This window comes from Chionomys nivalis, chromosome 5 (genome assembly GCF_950005125.1).
Source record: "Chionomys nivalis chromosome 5, mChiNiv1.1, whole genome shotgun sequence".
Lineage (NCBI taxonomy): Eukaryota > Metazoa > Chordata > Mammalia > Rodentia > Cricetidae > Chionomys > Chionomys nivalis.
In genome coordinates this window covers 80758184-80778632 of record NC_080090.1, presented here as the reverse complement: position 1 = coordinate 80778632, position 20449 = coordinate 80758184, and the positions used below count along the sequence as shown (strand labels likewise).

General features: G+C 40.4%; 1 protein-coding gene across 1 annotated transcript; it reads left to right on the top strand.

Moving 5' to 3' along the window:
* The first annotated feature begins 1863 nt into the window (after positions 1-1863).
* Atp6v1g3 (ATPase H+ transporting V1 subunit G3) lies at positions 1864-17925 on the top strand. Its single transcript, XM_057770819.1, is given in 4 exon segments — positions 1864-1945; positions 7591-7608; positions 12624-12724; positions 17752-17925. Coding segments are annotated over 4 exon segments (375 nt in total).
* The last annotated feature ends 2524 nt before the right edge of the window (positions 17926-20449 follow it).

The window sequence follows — 20449 nt, the reverse complement described above, 5'->3', positions numbered from 1 at the left end:
TCTAGGTTCCGTGTTGATGTCCATAGTGTGTGTTAGTACAGGGAGCCACAGGAAACATGCTTGTTAAGTCTGAGGGTTGTGCCCCACCCTTCGCTGGCCCTAGGATAGCCAATTCTACCGCTCATGAGTGCTGCAGCAAGAGAGCTGGCTCCACACCCTCCTGGAAGAGCTGGAACCTCTCACTTGGGAGATATAGTCACACCCCGTCACCATGGGCATGGGAAAGCTAACCCCAATGACATGGCCATAGGAAAGCTGACTCTATGCCTCACCTGATATGGGCAGTCCCCGCGGCCTAGATTGACCAACCCAGGACCACATCCTGGACCTTGTGTTGACCCACCCTGGCATCTACCCCATCTATAACCTGCTGGAGTGTGAAAAGTGACTATCCTTCAGAAAGACAGCCTTAGCTGCAGGATCTCCATGACTCAGGTCAACCACAGGATGTGTGAGGAGGAGTTTCAGTGGGGGTCCAGTGATAATGGTGTGCCTGGGGCCAGAGGCCTTGAATCAGACCAATGACTCAATGCAATGAACAGTTGTGGGCTGTGGGCAGGGATGATTAGACAAAAGGGTGTACTGCGTGACACCACAGCTCCCAAAGCCACTAGGACAATGAAGAAGTGTTGAAAGGCAGGAAAGACAAGGAGAAAGTGGTTTTCTTGTTTGGTTTGTTGATGTTGTTGTTTTAATTAATTGGGGGAGAGAGAGGTCTCTTTTGGGAAGGATGCTGCAGAGCGGGAGGGGTGGATATGGAGTGACTGGGAAGTAATTGGGATTGGGTACATGTTGTAAAATTCCCAAAGAATCAATAATTAGGATATATATATAACAATAATGAAAAAATAACATTAAAAGGTTTACCTCTCAGTTTGTTTTAAATTTGCTTTCAAACCCAAGAGCTTATTGAAAGAAATTGACCCTGACAGACCAGGTGATGAAAGTGTTACTTACGAAGCCAAAGGCCATGAAAAGCCAATCTGTAGATCATAGTTTGAGTTAAAAAGAAATTTGCCCCTTCTTTCCAATAAAAGTAGGGGATACATACAAATATTATATTACATTCTTTTCCATGAGTGGCTTTCTCATTTGTCCATTACTTTACAGAATCAGATGAAATATGAGGGCACCATTGTGCATTGTCCATAGGCATACATAGACACCAAGTAATGGAAAAGGCAGTGCTTAAATTAGTCTCAAGTGTGTGTGGTGTAATTTCTCTTATTGTTGGTTTAGACACTGTAGTAAGATCACCCTGAACTGCAACAAAGCATTGAAAGAGAACGACACAATATGCCCCATTTGTTCTTTCTTTCCTGTCACCTGAGGCCTAGGACAGGAGGAGAATAGAGCTCCCCCAACAAAGACAGAAATTTTTCCCTTCCTCAAAGAGGGAAAATCTGTTTTCCTCAAGCAAATAATTCCGCTAGCAGAGACAGATAAAGGCCTGAGGCAAGTATTACAGACACAAGGAGCTCGGGGGAAGGTTGCAGCCTGAAAGGTATTTCAGCAGCGACTCAGTATTTGTGGGTATATGATGGGCTAGCATACCGAAAAATGTCTCTCCCATTCCTTTGTAAGTAAATCAAACAACCCATTAGAGTTACCTTGTTTATACAGAGGTGAAGTCAGAGACCAAATGAATTGTCAACTTCTTGGGGTGACTAACTTGTTTTTCTGGATTCCTCCTTGGGCTTACCTTGGCACACAACTTGCTGGTCCAATCAGGCAAGTTTGGAACAGACAGCTAAGTGTTCGCTGTTGACAAAACAAGCCGAGTTGTGGGGTAATCCATCAGAGGATAAAAGGGCCTGTGTGTCCCAGCTTCCACAGAAGTCACCTTCCTTGGAGCAAGGCACCATGACCAGCCAGTCTCAGGGGATCCAACAGCTCCTGCAGGCAGAGAAAAGGGCCAAGGACAAGCTGGAGGAAGCAAAGAAGAGTAAGTGTCCCCTGTGAGGGGTTGGTTAGAAACTACAGAGGGATGAAGGAGAGGACGGTGGGCTCCTTTTTCAGGCAGACCATTCTTTAAAGTGTGACGTCACCACTTCCCTGTGAAAGCTTAAGACAGTCTCAGGGACCACCCAGCCACCTGTTCCACACTGCCACCCAGGGATGGGGCTCTGTTATTGTGGATGTTTCTGAAAGGCCATGTTATAAGAGTACAACTCCAGGTTAATAAGGTTAGGGATGTGGATTAACCCTGCCTCTGCATCTTCTCTTACACCCCCACACCTCAGTTTGCACAATACTGGGAAATGACTAAGAGACGGGCAACTTTCAGTTCAAGTCCATCACTAGACAGTAACCAGAGCAAATTACTGATGCTTTCTTACCAGTCATTTACAGTTTCATTAAATTGGGATAAATTTTAATAGCTTGTTCTCCCTCTCTGGGTAGCTTTTACATCCTAACATTTTTAAATATGTTTCTATTTTATTCTCCTTCTTCCCATACATCTTAATCATACATCTGTGTGGTTGCACGTAAGTGTCTTCAATAAACTTGTTTTCTTCCTCCTCTCATTGACGTTCACAGTATCTATAAGGCATTAACATTATTCCTATTTTATGAGTGCAAAAAAATTAGGATTTATGATTTGCTCAATATTTAAAAAATTGAGATTATAGTGTCAGCGGCCATGCTGTCTTTATTTTGTTTACTCTTTCATAACAATCTTTGTGGAAAGAGAGGAGATGACACTGCGTGGCATTTTACAGCATACTCAGGGCCACACAGAGAAGACACAGAGCAAACAAGTGTTGGCTCGGGTCCGAGTCTGCAGACAGCTCTAAATGATGCAGAACTGAAAGTCTGCATAATTTTTCTACAAGCCCTACTTCCTGAACCCTGCTTCCCTCAGTCAAGATTTATGTTTTTCCAGGATTTTAGCTAATACCATTTGCTATCTAATGTATAACAATCTGAAGAGTCGTTCATCTTCATCATGAATTTTCCTGCTGTGTCTGCAAATAGATTCAAAATCTGATGCGGAGGGAGCTACTATGTCTCTAAAATCTTGCTTATGGAACTTTCTGGAAGACAGAAAGGAAGCACGTAGGCAGTGTTGGTTCGATCCTCCAATATGTACAGTGGCAGTAAAGCCATTTCCCATCCTTAGGGTGAATTGGTTTCTGAACACTTACCCATGTGACCCCCAACCACTGAAGTGAAGACTCTAGTGGGGCTGACAGCAAAGGCAGGGAAGGAGGAAGTGCTGTGAAACCATTGCTGACATCTCTACATCCTTTTCCTATGACAAAACCATGCTTGCAATCACACGATGGCATGAATGCAGTAATTCTGCAGAGAGCCAAATGGTCTAGAACCTACCAATTTAAGTAGTTTAGAAAATTCTTGTGTCCTGAATTCAAATTACTCTACTCACGTTTAAAACATTCGGAAAATGAAAATATTATAAGATACAAAGGTTATGTTGTCTATGCTTCAAGGATGTACTGGGCACATGCCTGACCAATATTTTTCTGTGATTCCAATAAATCTAGCCACCTTATTCTCTATTAAAAGTGTTTAAAGAAGAAATGTTACTAATTATGCAAGTTGCTTATGGGTGAGCGCCACTGAGGGCATTGTGCCTTTGAGTTCATAATGAAGATAGATAAAGCCCAACTTCCTTCTCTTTCCACAGTGAACATGCTGACCTTGGGTAACTACTTCTCAGAAATCATATTAAAATAGATATTTTATTATCTGTGCTCCAAACAGCCATTTTATTACCTGACAGCTTCGTATGTCTCTCTCTCTCTCTCTCTCTCTCTCTCTCTCTCTCTCTCTCTCTCTCTCTGTGTGTGTGTGTGTGTGTGTGTGTATACACAAATTTATTTTATATACTATCTTTTAGCTCATGAATGTCTGAGCCAATAATCAGCTAATAATTAATAATAATGAACTAAATAGCCTATAATAGTAAATAGTTCAATGTTCAAAACATTTGAAAAACATTCTAGCTCTCAGCGCTGATGAGCTAAGATTTGCAGGGCGTGTCAGTGTGTCCTCTTTATGTCAGGAAGAGTCCTGGGGCCAGTTTGCACCCAACATGGCTTTCCCTCTCTCTGTCAGCAGATGGCAGTTTCTGGACAGCAATACCCACCTTACTGGGTTTTTACTTGATCTGTGGCAGAGAGAAATGCCACTTTATACACTTGGTATGTTGACCCTCCTCTCAACCCCTCCACTTGTCTGAGAGTGTTTGTGGTGCTCACTAGTTCCAAGCCCTGCTGATGTAGGCTCATGAGTAGACTTCCATTCTTTCTTATTGAACGGCTTGGTGAGCTAAATGCCAAGTTAATGCCACCATATTAACAAACACATAGACTCCATTCGTTTCCATAAAATTGTTCATCTGAAAATGTGATGTATAGGAAGAATAGAAATTCGGAGTAAGGGTGATAATAGATCACCTTCTGTTTCTTAAATCCATTTATTTGAAAGCCAGAATCTCGGGAAGTTTCATCATTGAGGTGGGTGAGTAACCACTTACGAGACTGTAACAAAGATGAGGGAGGGAAGGAGGGAGGGAGGAAGGGGGGAGTAGGAAATACAAACCCTCCTACAAAGAAAAGTAATTAGCATAGTTTACTGTTTTAGGAAAACCCAAGAACAAAGAGGTGGTGGTGTGTATGTTATACTGGAAAAATCTTACCTAGTCCATCAAGGAGGGCTGCCTGAGATCCAAGCAGAGTTGTTACCTAATAGAATGCACGAACACTTGGAGAGGACAGATAAAGGACTGTGGACATAATGCACCAGCAGGGATTCTCCCAACCAGCTCTCAAGGCCCTCACTGGCGACCAGAGGTAGTCTGAGGAGAGCAGTCAGGGCTGCAGACCAAGTGGACAAGCCTGGCCATGAAGCAACAGAGAAAAAAATCCATCCACTCAAGTGAAACATACGTGTTTCTTCATATAAATTATTTTGCATCTCTGAGCTTCAGTCATTAAAAATAATAGACATTGTGGCCAACCTGGTCTACAAGAGCTAATTCCAGGACAGTCTCCAAATCTACAGAGAAACCCTGTCTCGAAAAACAAGCAAAAAAAATCAAAAAACAAAAGCAAAAAAATTGACATTGTATGACTATATTTGTCTCTATAATCTATAATCTGACTAGTAACCAAGATATTTGAAGAAGAAAATTCTGTGTGTGACTGTACACTGAATATATGGAATTATTGTGGTTTTGGTACCCAGTCTTAATGTATAATGCTGTAAGTAGAAGCAATAGACAAATGGTATAGAGTAGAGGAAAGTGATCTAACATTCTTGTTCAGTCCCACTGCCAGGTCTGGGTCCTTAGGCTGATTGTAAGGGGTAGTGATAATATGATGTGATTCCATTCTTTGGACTCTTTGGAGGAGCCCACCACCCAGCTCCCAAATGAATCACACACGGAGGCTTATTCTTAGTTATAACCATGACGTTAGCTTAGCTTGTTTCTTGCCAGCTTTTCTTAATTTAAATTATCCTGTCTACCTTTTGGCTCTGGGCTTTTCCTTTTCTCTTACTTCTGTGAATCTTACTCTTACTCCATAGATTGTTGTGCAGCTAGATGGCTGGCGCCTGATGCCCTCCTCCTTCTCTGCTCCTTCTCCAAACCCCTTCTCCCAGTTTTCTCCTCCACAGTATTCTCTCTGCCTGCCAGCCCTGTCTGTCCTTTCTCCTGCCTCGCTATTGGCCATTCAGAGCTTGAGTAGATCATCAGGTGGTCGAGACAGACACAGTATCACAGCTTCACAGAGCTAATCAAATGCAACATCAACAAAAGTAACACACCTTAAAGTAATATTTCCAGCAATAAGGCCCCCACACATTCTCACCTGCGAAGCATCGTGGCACTCGTCAAGGGACTGACAGGCTTACTCTACTTTGTCATGTGTGGAGTCAGCATTTTCTCTATATGTTCTTCATTAATCAAAACAGAAGCAGTATGTCGCTCCAAGACAAGCTACCTTTTTACAAGGGGACCTCAAAGATTTGCCCAGGAATTCCAGATCTGGGCACTAAGTTGAGGCTTGCTTCACTCAGAATTAAATTAGAAACTCAAGGCATCAGCATTGACATGAGTCCAGGAGACTGGTCCTTCTCTGAATTACATGGTGTTTGGTGAGGTTTTCTCTCTTGCAATTGAGAATCTCCAGAGTTCCATGTGGGGATTGTTCTTTTGAAATGTTCACATGTGTGAAGCTCAACATCATACAAAGAGCCTGTATGTTTAAACCATCTTATAGCATTACAAACACTTCAGTTACCTTCTTTTAAGCTATAGAGAATGGGTAGTGTTCTCTGTTAAAAGTATAAACTGCATCATAGGATGCACACCCAAAACTACGATAATTTAAATATTCACATCGGAATATGAGAAATCTTGAACAAGCAAGAAGCTGAAAACTTCCCTGGAGCTACAGATGGTTAGAATGAGCAAAGGGCACACCCCTGGCTCTCTACCAAGCTAAGTCCTTTCTTCCTGGAGCTACCCCGCCTGTTACAAATGCAACTTCTGCTTCTAAATGTCTTCATAGCCCCGAGCAGGTCACCCCTTCACCTGACTGTGCCCACTTCCTCTGTCTCAGAATAGTTCTGTGAACAATACCACCTCATGACGTGGTCCTGAGTAACTGTGCCAGCAAAAACGATCTGATATTTCATTCTTATTCCTTCAAAGAATAAACAGGATTGCCTTTCAAAGAGCATCAAGGTGCTGATCTTCATGAGCAGGATCTTCTGTCCTCCATGTTTACCACTGAATCATTTTGATGAAAACTGTACTCAGGAAACACCCCTGCTTTCTCCTTAGCCAACATCAGCTCACACAGTTCTTCAGTGTTGTTCTTGTGGGTCTGTCACCGGTCAGTGCTTGGAAGGCAACAAATCACACATTTGTTTCCAAATCTGAAGAGAATCAGGTTATTTGAACAAGCCCCCTTTTTTTAAAATAAAATCTTCACTCTGCAGCTGGGTATTTTGGTTCATGATTACATGACTTTTAATAAAATAATAAAATAAAAACCTTATATAAAATTTCGTGGACCCATCTTCTATACTTTGCAGGCCTGTAAATATGGCTCCTTGCTTTATAGTCCACAGACTAACAGAGTATTTGTTGAGTGTATTGTGCTCTCCCAGCTTAGAGTGGGTCATATAAAGCTACAGAAGATTTGTATCTAGTCACAGCATTTGCTTATATTTAATCCAATATTTATGAAGTTTTCTTAATAATTTTAAAGCGGAAAATATAACCAAAAGAAAAGTACATTGAGACATCGAGGACCATAGATGCTAACGGAAAGAATCAGATGCAGTCTTGGTAGCAATCATGGTAACCAAAGATGGTGTTTCTCTTTGCTTTGTTTTGTTTTGTTTCGCTTCCTGGTGACTTGTTTATTTTTCCATTGTTTTTTAACAATCGTGAAAAATAATAGCATTCTTTAAAGCAAGAAGGGTTTATTAACATATTAATGAGGCCCCCAAATCAAGAATGCTTTTCTAGGTAGAATAACTCTTCCTTAGCACACCATACTTCCTAAATACCTACCTCTGGACTCATTGTGTTTCTGTCGCTTCTACAAGGATAAGGCTTTTCCTCAGGTAACTGTGGGACCACTTGTCTTATCCCTATGCTCACTTGCCAGTTCATCCACAAAACCTCATCTATATTAACTGCTACCTGTCACAATTTCTCTCTATCCTTAGGTTCCTTTATTCTCCATGTGCTCAACAACGCTGTCACGTTATGTACATATTACCTACTCTCTGTCTCCTGGATTGCCTTCAGAACACAGACTGATAACAAGGTTTGTGACCTACCACTGGTTTACCTGAAGATGTAGACTAGTGCACGACACCCTAGATATTCAGCAACACCAACTGACCAGGTGGCTCACTCCAATTCCCTACAGTGTGTACACTGTTAGTCCTAACCTTCTCTCTCTTTTCATTTTCCTTTCTTATCTACCATATGCCATGTTTTGAAGATTAAACGTTGGTATTTCCCCACGTTAAAACCATAGCCCTAGCCAGGTGGTGGTGGTACACAACTTTAATCCCAGCACCCGGGAGGCAGAGGTAGATAGATCTCTGTGAGTCTGAAGCCAGCCTGGTCTACAAGAGCTACAGGACAGACACCAAAGGTACACAGAGAAACCCTGCCTCAAAACACTAAACAACCAACCAAAACAAACAAACAAACAAACAAAAACCATAGCCCTCTTTTCACCCCATATACTCTCCTTTGATTTCAGCCCGAATATCATTGCCTCAATTAGCACATACAAACACAGGTATGACTGACATGCAAATCTTCTTCCCTTCTAATCTATCCTCCAGAGATGCAGACTTCGCTGTCCAACTGTATTCTGATTATCAGTCCTTGGATATCCTCAGGGACACCTTCAGAAGGCTCCCTGTGACATCCCAGGACCTGTCCTCAAGTCAGTGTGTCTTACTAAAAGTAGTCAGAACCATTACACTGCTGCATTTTGCTTAGCACTTCCTTAATATTATTTGCTATCATCCAAGATGGCTCTATGTGGTAAATGATTACTTCTGTCTGGATGAGAGCAGACACTCAGAAATTCTAAGTGACTGGCTCATAGATTCAGGCTTTTGTGTGTGTGTGTGCTGTCTTTTGTATGATATCCACTATGTAATTCTTATTTCTTGCTAAGCTGATAAAAAGAAACTCCAATTTTCTCTTATAGAAAATAACAGTCCAAGCAACAGAGAGTTGGCTTGGTGCCTTCAGTTCTTATTTGGATCATGGGACACACAGTTCGTTGGCCTGCCCTAGGCCTGCCCTAGGCCTGCCACTAAGGTGTCTGCCTCTGAGCATTGCCTTCCATCTCCTACCCAAAACCACTTTTAGCTAGCCCAGGTTAATTCTTTTTTTATTCTTTCCCCAAACATTGGAAGATCACTCCAATTACTTCTAACTCCCTTTTCTTCTTCAGAAAAGAGCATTACAGACGACCTCTAAGTAATAATTGATTAAATGCCGACCAGGTTTGTCTGCACAGCAGGTCATACATGTAAAATTGGCTGACTTTATTCAGTGAAGTTATTTACAATGTCTCTCAAATTACCTTAGAACTGCCCTTTTGTTTTTTTCCAGCTCCCATATTTTCATTTCCCAATTGCCTGTCCATCCTTACAGCTGACCAGGGTCCCTCCCCAGTTATTCTGAAGCTCTCCCAACAATCTTCTTGTAGCCCATGATGGAGCTGTCTTTTTAGACCCCTGACTTAATCAGGTGAGCCTAAAGATGCAGGATGATGGAGTGAGGTTAGGGATAAGTCCCTATGTTCCATAAGCTGAAGGTTAGAAGTGTCTCTCTTTAAATCTGATTTTTCAATGATTGCAGAGCAGATAAAAATAGTGTTTATGTGTTATTATTTTCCTAGTAGGATCTTGTATATTATTTAAGAATGCTCTTCTTGGAAGCTGGGGCAGGATGTACGTATTTTCAGACTATCTGGAATTAATACCACCTTTTCCAGGCAAGGACAACATGTGATATGCACTTGTTCATTCTCTGTGTCTGGTTTTCTGCCTATTTATAGAGGAGGTAGTCAAGAATCACTGAACAAATAATGGGAGACTAAAGGAAATCCATCCCTTCTGGAACTACTCTGTAGTATCCTTTTAAATATTATTTAAAATCGTGATGAATACAATGAATACATTTTCTAAACCCCAAACCAGAACTCTTGGCTTTATAAGTCCACATATCCTTATAAATATTATGAGTGCATAAAATCAACTGTTATATAAAAATCCAGATTATCCCATGTAGTCACCTCTATGGTTGACACAGAATATATTGGGAATAAAAACCAATATGAACTTTTGTTTCACAGTAACTTTGTTTTAATGCTTAAGAAATCGGTATATTTTCAGATGTTGGCACTCTTCCCATGCACAGAGAGACGTGAGCTAGAATTTAATATGAGTGGATTTGATGTGTGCATTTCGCTTCACCTCTAACGAAACCATCGGCTATAGGCCTTCATTTCTTCCACTGGGTTAAATCAGGTATAGCGTGTGCAGGCTCTCACACAGCGGCAGCTGCTGAGTCTACCCGGAAAATTGCTGCACCAGCAGTGGTTTCCCGCTGCTCTCCTCTGTAATTGAATGAGAACCAGCAGGTGACTGGTGCCACGACAGAGGAATCACAGACAGGCTCCAAACTTGTCACTATGTGATGGAACCTCTTAGGGCAGTGCTGGATTCTGCTCAGGGGTAGGGCAAACAGAGCTTTTCCTTTTGTTACATTTTAAAAAAAAAATGTACTAGAGTCATAACTTTGAAATAAGTCATTTTTTATGGGATTAAGATAGGGAAAAAAGATGTTTTACCCCATTCATCTTGTGAGGTAACTATGTATACAAGTCATTATCACTAAGAAAATGCCAAGGTATTTTTGTCTTGATGTTAATGACAAGATGTGACAAGAGAATCTCTGTGAATAGGGTGTGTTTATTGCTATTAAATACATAGAATCACAATGTCCTGAAGCATTGGAGTATACAATTGGCAGCAAGCATTAAATACATAAGCAGAAGGAAAGCCTTGCTGTTAGTGTTGCATTAAGCCTTAAAGCATCATGACAGTGGTAGATTCCATCAGACTTTGTCTTTCAAGAAAGCGAATATAAAGTTAATCATCTATTCTGAACAAGCGTTACATAGTCCCACCCAAGTGAATCTGTCTTTATCCTAAACATATTTTCAGTGACTACTGAAACAACTCTTGTCCAGCCAGGAGAGAAATTTAGAAGCAATCTGCACCTGGCACAAATGCTACAAAGATACAGGTGACAGATAAACGTTTATATCAAGACATTTTCTGCTTGTTGTTCCAACAAGGTGACTCAAGAGGCAAAGGCTCTTACACAGAGGACTGGATTTGAGTTTGATCCCACAGAAAGAACTAAGGAAAGAACACACTCTGCAGAGTGAGTGGTCTTCTGATGTCCACACATGTCTTGGCATGAGCACACACTGTCATATCCACCTACGTACACACACGCACACACATGCACACACTAGTAATAATAGTAATAATGATAATTTCAAATGCTTTAAATCCCTTTCTTGCTACTTGGTAAGAATTACTTACCTAGTTCGAACTCTGTACAGTTTCACACTTAACAAAATTTGTAACCTAAACTTGAGACTTGATCAGAACATAAATAATTCAAATAAGCCAAGAATACAGTGCCTTAAATGACACTGAATGGCAATAGATTGCAGGAGAAGAAATAATAAGGTTCAGAGTTTATCTTTAAAGTTTCAGTGCTACAGAGTATTCATTCCTGGAGGCTGCTGGGGACACAGCAACCATTATGATCAGACTGTCCTCAAACTTACCTCTTGTACTTGACTAATGATGCCGACTGTTGTGTTTGTTTAAGACTTTCATCTTACCTTGTCTTGTGGCTTAAGGCTTACACCTTTGCTCTTAATAAAAAGAAAGGGGGTACTTAACTAAATCTCCCAACCATTAAAAACAATTGGTTTTACAGCCTCTTTCAAGTCCCTCTCAGAGAAAGCTACTATAAGAAAAACTACTTTGATGTGTTGTGGGGCTTAATCAGACATTCTAGAGCAGCAAATGGGAAAGAAAAAAATCCCAATAAAATGCCCTAAAAATTGAAAGTCATTTGATAGAGTCTGAGCTGCAGTCTGCAGCGATTTTGGAGGTCTGCCAGCACTAAATAGAATCCAGTTGGTGTGGACTGAAGGATGCCTGGCAACCAGTCAGGACAGAAAAATCGGACCAAATAATGTCTTTTTTTGAGTAAGTGGCAGCTGAAATCTGTTCCCTGGCTGTTACTACTGTGAGTCTATGGGTAGATAATTTATTTTAACATGTAAGTGACATCTAAGTGTGAAAGAAAGTTGTCACTTGTTGCTCTAAAGGACCCAATTGACGGAAAGAAAAGAAAAACTTGAATATTATTTTAATGAGGTTGGACATAGTAGAAATATATATATGGGGGAGTATATAAATATGGGATATATATATATATATGAGAGGGGATTCATCAATATATAAATATGGGATATATATGTGTATATATATATATATATATATATATATATATATATATATATATATGAGCAGGGATTCATCGATGTGCTGTAAAATAAAAGTCATTTGCTGGGAGCAAAATTAGTATTCTTTAGAAGAAAAATTACATTTAATGGTTAAACTATATCTCCAGCCCAAATATTTATTTTTATTATTTTTATAGTGCATTAATATGTGTATGCCTGTGCACATGATTTGCACACTCATGGAGTTACAGGCAGTTCTGAGCCACTAGAAACGGTTAGCTGGGCGATGCCCTACAGGAACAGTGCTAGCTCTTAGCTGAATGCTTCTGGGGTGGTGGTGCACACCTGTAATCCCAGCACTCAGGTGGCAGAGGAAGGCAGATCTTTGTGAGTATGAAGGCATTCTGGTCTACAAAGTAAGTCCCAGGCCAGCTAGGACTACATAGTGAGACCTTGTATCAAAGAAAAAACAATGTTTTTCAATCATTTGCAATGCTGTAAGTGGTAAAAAAGAAATCTGTTGCTTCTGCTGCTGTGAATTTGCAGGGAAAGGGAGGCGACTGAAGCAAGCTAAGGAAGAAGCTGTGGCCGAGACTGACCAATACAGACTGCAGATGGAGAAGGAGTTCCGCCTGAAGCAGTCCAAGGTGAGCGAGCCACCAGCGCTGACTTCCCCGTGCTTGGATCAGGGTTCCTGCGTGTAGGGATTGAGGCAGAAGACTAGAACAATCTGCTGGGATTCAGCAGACACAGTCTAGCCGAAGTTGAACATACAAGCAAATCTTAAGCAAATGAGTTACTAATTTCTCTTTCATGCATTTTTTTTTTTTGACATATAAGAAGGCCACTCGGCTTGTCTGATGTTTAGTGGGTATTCACATTCATATCATCAAATAGACATCTGAAAGGATCAGTTGAAGTATTCTTACCACAGGGATGCATGTTTTGTGGATTGATTTTAAATAACAGAGTCTGTGACTGCTGTTCAGGCTAAGATGCAGAATAAATTTGTTAGGTCAGCTCTCTTCAGCAGATACATGTAAATACCCACCCTAGCTCTCTGGTGCAGCATACAATGGGTTAATTCCAGTCTCAAAAGATGAAATTAAGAGGCTGGAGCTCAAGGTATCCTGACCCTGTTTCAAAAGCTAAGAAAACCCCTCGGATTTTCTCATTATTCCTTGCAAGCAGATGCAATAAGCGATTTTTCATTTAAATCATTTAAATACGAGAAAAACCTGGCTTTAAAAAATATTCTTGTTTTTTTTAAGTGTATGAAGTTTGTAGTAAAAGGTAAATGCATGATGAAACTGGAGAAATGGCTCAATATTCAAGACTCTTCCTGCCCTTCCAGAGGGCCTGGCTTCAATTCCCAGCACCCATATCTGGCAGTTCAAACCACTGGCAACTTCAGCTCCAGAAGATCCAGCATGTTGTTCTGGCCTCTGCATGTATATATACATACACATATAAGTAAATAACAATAAAATAATAAAAAATAAGAGCATTATATTTTCAGAAAGGCCACCATGTCATGTTGCAAATCGGTCTAAAAAAAGCATTAAGCTCTATTTATCAAAGCTAAGTTTATGTACTATGCTTTGCCCCATTAAAATATAAATATAACACTATTCAGAAGGCTGCCACTGCAAAATGAAGCACAAAAGTTTAAAATTCATTTACAGCTATTTTTTAAAACAATGAGAAATACATAAAAACTCACAGAGATTCAAAAATTGAACATAATTGTCAAAATTTTAAAAAACTTTTCTCAATAATTTTTTTTTGGTTTTTCTTTTTTTTTCTATTACAAGGTGAAATTTTTATTTTGTATCTTGTTTTTTTTTAATTAATTAATTTATTTAATTATTAAAGATTTCTGCCTCTTCCCCGCCACCACCTCCCATTCCCTCCCCCTCCCCCAATCAAGTCTTCCTCCCTCCTCAGCCCAAAGAGCAAGCAGGTTTCTCTGCCCTGTGGGAGGTCCAAAAACCACCCACCTCCATCCAGGTCTATTAAGGTGAGCATCCAAACTACCTGGGCTCCCACAAAGCCATTACGTGCAATAGGAACAAGAACCCATTGCCATTGTTCTTCAGGGTTTCTCTGTGGCTTTGGAGCCTGTCCTGGAACTAGCTCTGTAGACCAGGCTGGTCTTGAACTCACAGAGATCCGCCTGCCTCTGCCTCCCGAGTGCTGGGATTAAAGGCGTGCGCCACCATCGCCCGGCTCTCAATAATTTTTTGTTCAAATAATTTTCCTTGTTAGTCTAAGAATATAGCTCAGTGTAGTCTTAGAGGGTTTTCCTAGCAGGTTAGGCCCTGAGCTCAATTCTCAGCACATGCCCACACACATGCATGCGTGCACACACAGACACACATAACACCTTTGCTTATAGTGGATCAGTCAGAAAAATAAATTTTTCCTATCAGTGTTTAGAAACCAAAATTCTAAACTCTTTCTTATCCATACATGTAAATATAGCCCTCGTGATTGGTTCTTATATCCTCTGTATATTTTTAAACTTTCCTTTTCTAATTGTACTGACTCTTTTCTTTCCACGGAAACAAAGAATCCCAATTCTGCGGGGCGTTCATTCATTCTGTTCTTGGGCTTCGTAGCCCTCTTCTGTTTTGGCATTCTCATCTTTCTTTATCCATGGTCAATGCTAGCTTTTTTTTCTTACACTCTACCTAAAAAACTCTTTTAAAAATAAAGTAAAACAATTTTTCTTTGATTTTTTTCCATAGCATTCATCACTGTATGATATATTATATATTTGCATTTATTGTGGTTGTCCCCCATTCTTTCTCAACCATAAGTCTAAGAAATTGTGAATTCTTTATTGTGTTCTTTTGCTTCCCTTGATTTCCTATTACTGCTCCATAGTGGATATTCAATAGACCTTCGCTGAACTAACAAATCAGTGAGCATTTCCCTCTGTCCTTGTCCTTGCTAGCTAAGCCTGTCATAAGAATGACACACTAGAACAGAGGATGGCCTCCACCAACTACAGCCAGCTTTGGTTGTTTTCTGTAGGTGCTCCCAAAATGACCGCTAAATCTCATTGTTAAGTTAAAAACAAAACTGACTTTAAATTTAGAAAGTGCTTGGTTTGAAGCTCGTTGAGTCTCTTTTCCTGGGAAGGAGTCAATTCCATGTAAATCTGACTGGAAGTATGCTCTGTGCTTTGGACAATAATCAAAACTCCTCGCCACCCAAGCCAGTTTACAGTCCAGTGATCAAAGGCACCCATGCCAGAAGTAGCTAGAGCCTGGGCTACATCAAGCGTCATAGAAACCCATCATTGCAGATCTTCCTTGGCATGGTCTCCTGGGGTCAATACCTTGTTCTACCCCTTCACCTGGAATATTTAAATGATGGAGGAGTTACTTTCATTTAATAAAGAAACTGCCTTGGCCCATTTATAGGCCAGCCCTTAGGTGGGTGGAGTAAACAGACAGAATGCTGGGAGAAAAAAGCCGAGTAAGGGAGTCGCCATGATTCTCCCACTCCAGACAGTCGCAGGTTAAGATCTTTCCTGGTAAGCCAGCTCATGGAACTACACAGAATATTAAAAATGGGTTAGATCAATATGTAAGAGCTAGCCAATAAGAGGCCGAAACTAATGGGCCAGGCAGTGATTAAATGAATACAGTTTCCGTGTAATTATTTTGGGGCATAAGCTAGCCATGCGGGCGGCCGGGTGCCGGGGACGCAGCCCTGCCGCTCTTATTACAACATTTAAATTACAGAGGAAATTATCAAGTGTTGAACACTCTTAACACGAGCATCAGTGCAAGGCTATCAGAAAGGTTTGAAAATGAGCACACAGATGGTCAGTAACAACACTCTTAGCCTCCATGTATCAAGGCATGCTATGGAATGACCAAGTTCCGTTTTTATAAAATGCCCCAAATGTTCAGGATTTGGGCAATGTGAGCTCCAGAACAGGGGAACTGAGTTATTTGCAATACCTGGGGAGCCTCTCACTTGAGTAATATGTACTGAGCATAGGCAATAGTTTGACAAAAATTTCCTTTCAATTTTTTTAACCACATAAGACTTTTAATTAAATCTTTGTTTCATTTTGTAGACTCCCACACTGGATTTAGAATTTAAAATATGCATGTTGTGGAACTGTTTTGTTAAGTAGTTCTCAAATATTTTTAAGCATGGAATTGACTCTGTGCACATGTACTTTTTACACACTCTGTTATCCTCATCCCTTTTAGGTAAGGTTGTCTTGATTCTCAGAGGCTGTAGCTTCTCAGAACCAGGCGCTTCGATTTTATTTATTCTCCTGGAGTCTAGAATATAAACAGAGAAGAACTTGAACCCAACAGCTGGGCTTGTGTTTCATGCCAAGCATAGGAACCAGAAAGGTTCTAGACTCTAGAGTCAAGGTGACCTAAAAACTCTACAACAGAAGTCACTGATGCATACCTGGGGTTGCATCCAATGCGTAGCTTCTAAAACAGAAAGGAGGCAGAAACTCTCAACAGCGATCCTTAACGGATCCATGTTTAAGAAGGATCAAGCAGGGATGTAGCTTAGCTGGTAGAGTGTTTACATCATATGCATGCAGCCCTGTGTTCAATCCACAGAACCCACAGGTGGAGCATAGTGATGCAAGGGCTGTAATTCCAGCTCTAAAGAGGAGGAGGTCAGAAAACAAAGAGGTCAAGGTCATTATCAGCAACAGGGTGAGTTTGGGGCAAATGTGGGTCACATGAGAGCCATCCCCAAAAAGAAGAGGAGGGAGATAAGGAGTAAGGAGAAGAGGAAGAGAAGGATGAGAGGCTGAGCTTAGAGAGATGAATTATGAGCGAACCGTTAATTTTTAGGAAAGAATGATTCTCCCAGTGTTTCACTGCATCCTTCCTTTACGTTGACCCCATTCTTTGTTACATTATATTCTAGACAAATAATGATTTGATGACGATGCCAACAGGATGGGGGGAATGAAAAATGAAAGGAAGCACTGCCAAATAAATAGCAATCAATAATATTTTAGTGTGTCTAAAATTTAAAGGTGATCAAATAAACAAGCATATTTAACCTGAAATAAACCAGTTCATGCTAAAATTTTCAATTTTATACTTGATAATCTACATATTTCATAGATATCTACATGTGAATTACCTTAGGCAACATGTTTTGTCTACATCTTCCTTTAAAAAATATAATTTTTGCTCTGTAAAATCAGGGGTTTATAATGCTATCTTTCTCTACTTTCAAGGATTAGAATTCAGAAAATTAAATAACAGAAAATTAAATAATGGAAATTATTGCAAATGCTTTCAATTTGATGTAAAAAAGTATTGCAAGGCATAAAGATTAGAAACCTGAATGCAGTCTGTGGACAGAGCCCACTATGTTTTTAGGGATGTTCATCCTCCATAACCAGGGTCTTCATAATCTTGTCTGTTCCCAGAAGAAAGAATTCTCTCCCTCTCCTTCCCTCTCTCTCTCTCTCTCTCTCTCTCTCTCTCTCTCTCTGTCTCTCTCTCTCTGTCTCTCTCTCTCTCTCTCTCTCTCTCTCTCTCACACACACACACACATACACTCACACCGTAGAACAACCATTAAAAAATATGATGATGTTTATAAAATAATTCAACTATTTTCATCCGACATATGGTAAAATACATCTCATCTTCTGCTCTCATAGATAATGGGCTCTCAGAGCCACCTATCAGATGAAATAGAAGCGCAAACACTAGAGAAGATAAAAGAGTTGAACAGGAGCTACAACGCATGTATGGAGAGTGTGATGAATCAGTTGCTGAGCATGGTGTGCAGCCTGCAAGCCGAAGTTCACGTGAACTACAGAGCCACCGACTGAATGCTCTTCATGCTTCCAAGCAGATAGTGTGGAGGATGTGTTCTCTCGCTATGAAGAGATCGAAATTGTGCACCTGAAGCTTACTGGATACCTACAAACGTTCATGTCACATGTCTCATGAATGGCACTGAATTAAAGAATAAATATCACTGTGTCGTCTCTCCTGGCAGTAGGTGTGCCTGGCATTTAATATGAAGCCAGTTAAGAAAGGGAGGAACTTGATTTTTGACACTTAAGCAGAAAACAATCACCAGAGCCTTCTTAAGGTGTATTTTCACACTTCCTTTCATTGGCTTAGGAGATGGTCTATTAATGATTTTTAAAAGGAGAACATAATTGTGATCCTTATAGACATCTAAAATGAATGTGCCAAGACTTTAATTAGTCAGTAAATGAGAAAAACTGTAAGATCTCATTGTTAGTTCAAAAAACCATTTCTAAGATCTTTGTGGGAACAGAGACAGAAAGAAATAATGTTACAGGTGGCCTTAGAAGAATGGATTTCATCGTTGTTATATTTACCTAACTACAAGCACCACAATGTTATTCTCTTTTAAGCACATTTTTGAAAAAATGATTCTGAAAAATTGAAAATATGATAGTATAAGATACCTGGACAAATTTTTTTAGTTTGTAAAGAAGTGAACCTCGAACATAATGGATTAGTGTGCCCTTGTCGTGATCTCTGTATTAAATGAGCTGAATCTCTGAGAGCTGGGTACTTTGTCAGTTCAATGTATAAGTTACCTTAGTTCTAGGTGTAGAGGAAGTGGTAATTCCCTTCCCATAATAGCCATTAGAGCCTCAGAATTTTATGAGTTGCCTGGGAAAAGATGGCACCAGGACATCACCCTAGAAGTGTGACACCTGGGTCCAGTCCCTTCACCTGCTGCAAAGCTCCCTCCCGGGAAGGCTTCTGAATACACACCACTGAGGAAGTTGGATGCTGGAAGTACTGCGTTTTGCTTTTGATTTTAGACAAGTTCTCTCTATATCACTCTGTAGGCCTGGTTTGCCTTCTGAGTCCTAGAACTAAGATATGCAGCATTACTTTCACGAGCACTGGATCTTCAAACACTATATGTAGACAAATTTTCATTCCAGTGCAATCAGAGGTTAGTAAACCTTATTATCATTTTACTCATTTTACATCTCAGAAACATTCAACTTTATATTCAAGTTTGATGAGCAGGAGGAAATTGAAATTCCATGTCATGTCTTACTTTTCCAACTTTATGAATAAGGAAAACCAATCCAGTTAGTTTCTGGGCTTTATGTGATAGATTTTTTCCATTATAAAAAAAAATAACTTATTCCTTAATAAACAGAAAAGTCCAAACCGTCCCAAAGAAGCTGCCTCCATTGTCTCCCTGTTGGGGAATTTCTTCTTCACCTCAGATTTGGAGGCCCCAATTATGGAGGTGGGGTGGGAGGAGAGAGAGAGAGTGGTAGATATATGAAGTAATGAGAGATTCCCCTTTGAAAAGTCATGAAGTGAACACCACTGAGCATAGATTGTGGCTTGCCTTACACGGTGAGATTTTGTTTTCTGTCTCATCTCATGAAAACCAAAAAGTCAATTCTCTCCATGTGGACGCTTTAAACACACTATTCTAAACACAAGCTAACAACTTTCTGAGCCTACCCAAGCTTGTTTGGGACCTAAGCACGTTAGGAGCACATCCATGTCTGTGCCGATTTTCTCACAAGTGAGAGTGTCCCACGGAGAAGGAAGAGATGAGAACCGGCTGTTGGCAAGCTGTATCTGTCCTGCGTGAGGCTGTTGCTCCACACGTCCCACAGGCAAGTCGCCCACTGTCCCTAAACCCCAGGTTTTTCCAGCCGAGAGAATTATGCAGAACTAGCCATCTCTCCTAAGAACTTTACTATTTGATTCTGATTATGAAGCTATACCATTTTTTTTAAGTGGTATTAACTTCATACAGCTTTCCCCTTTCATTACTTGTAGTGTTTGCTATTTCTCGACGCCCCCTGTCAATCTGAGATACTCTACTGCCAGAAGTGCTAACCCCAGCATCCTGGACTCTTAAGTAGCTCACATATTTTTATATTCAAAAACAGTTTCATATCTCTGTTACTGAATGACTCATTTCCCAGAACTCTCACATTCTCACAGATGGTACAGCTGCCAAGTTTTACTTTATTTACATATGAAAGATTTCATATATCTCAGAGATAACCCACTTTGCTGAAAGCCTTTCCAGTGGCAGCAAAAAGCCTCACTTTTCTGTTCACACAGTTCTTCACAGAGAAATGAATACCCCTAAGCATATTTTAATTCTTCTCTATTCTTGTCAGGATCTTTTGTGCACACACTACAAAATGGCAACGGGCCCTCCTGAGTTCTTACTCTTCTTCACTACAGCTGAAGACAAAACTCTGCTATTTGCCAAGCTGGAGATAAATATAAAGATCACAATATTTTCCTCCATATTAGCAAACACACACAAAGCCAAGTATTAGGCAGATGGTGATTCCTGTATGGAATGTCAGAACCGGGGAG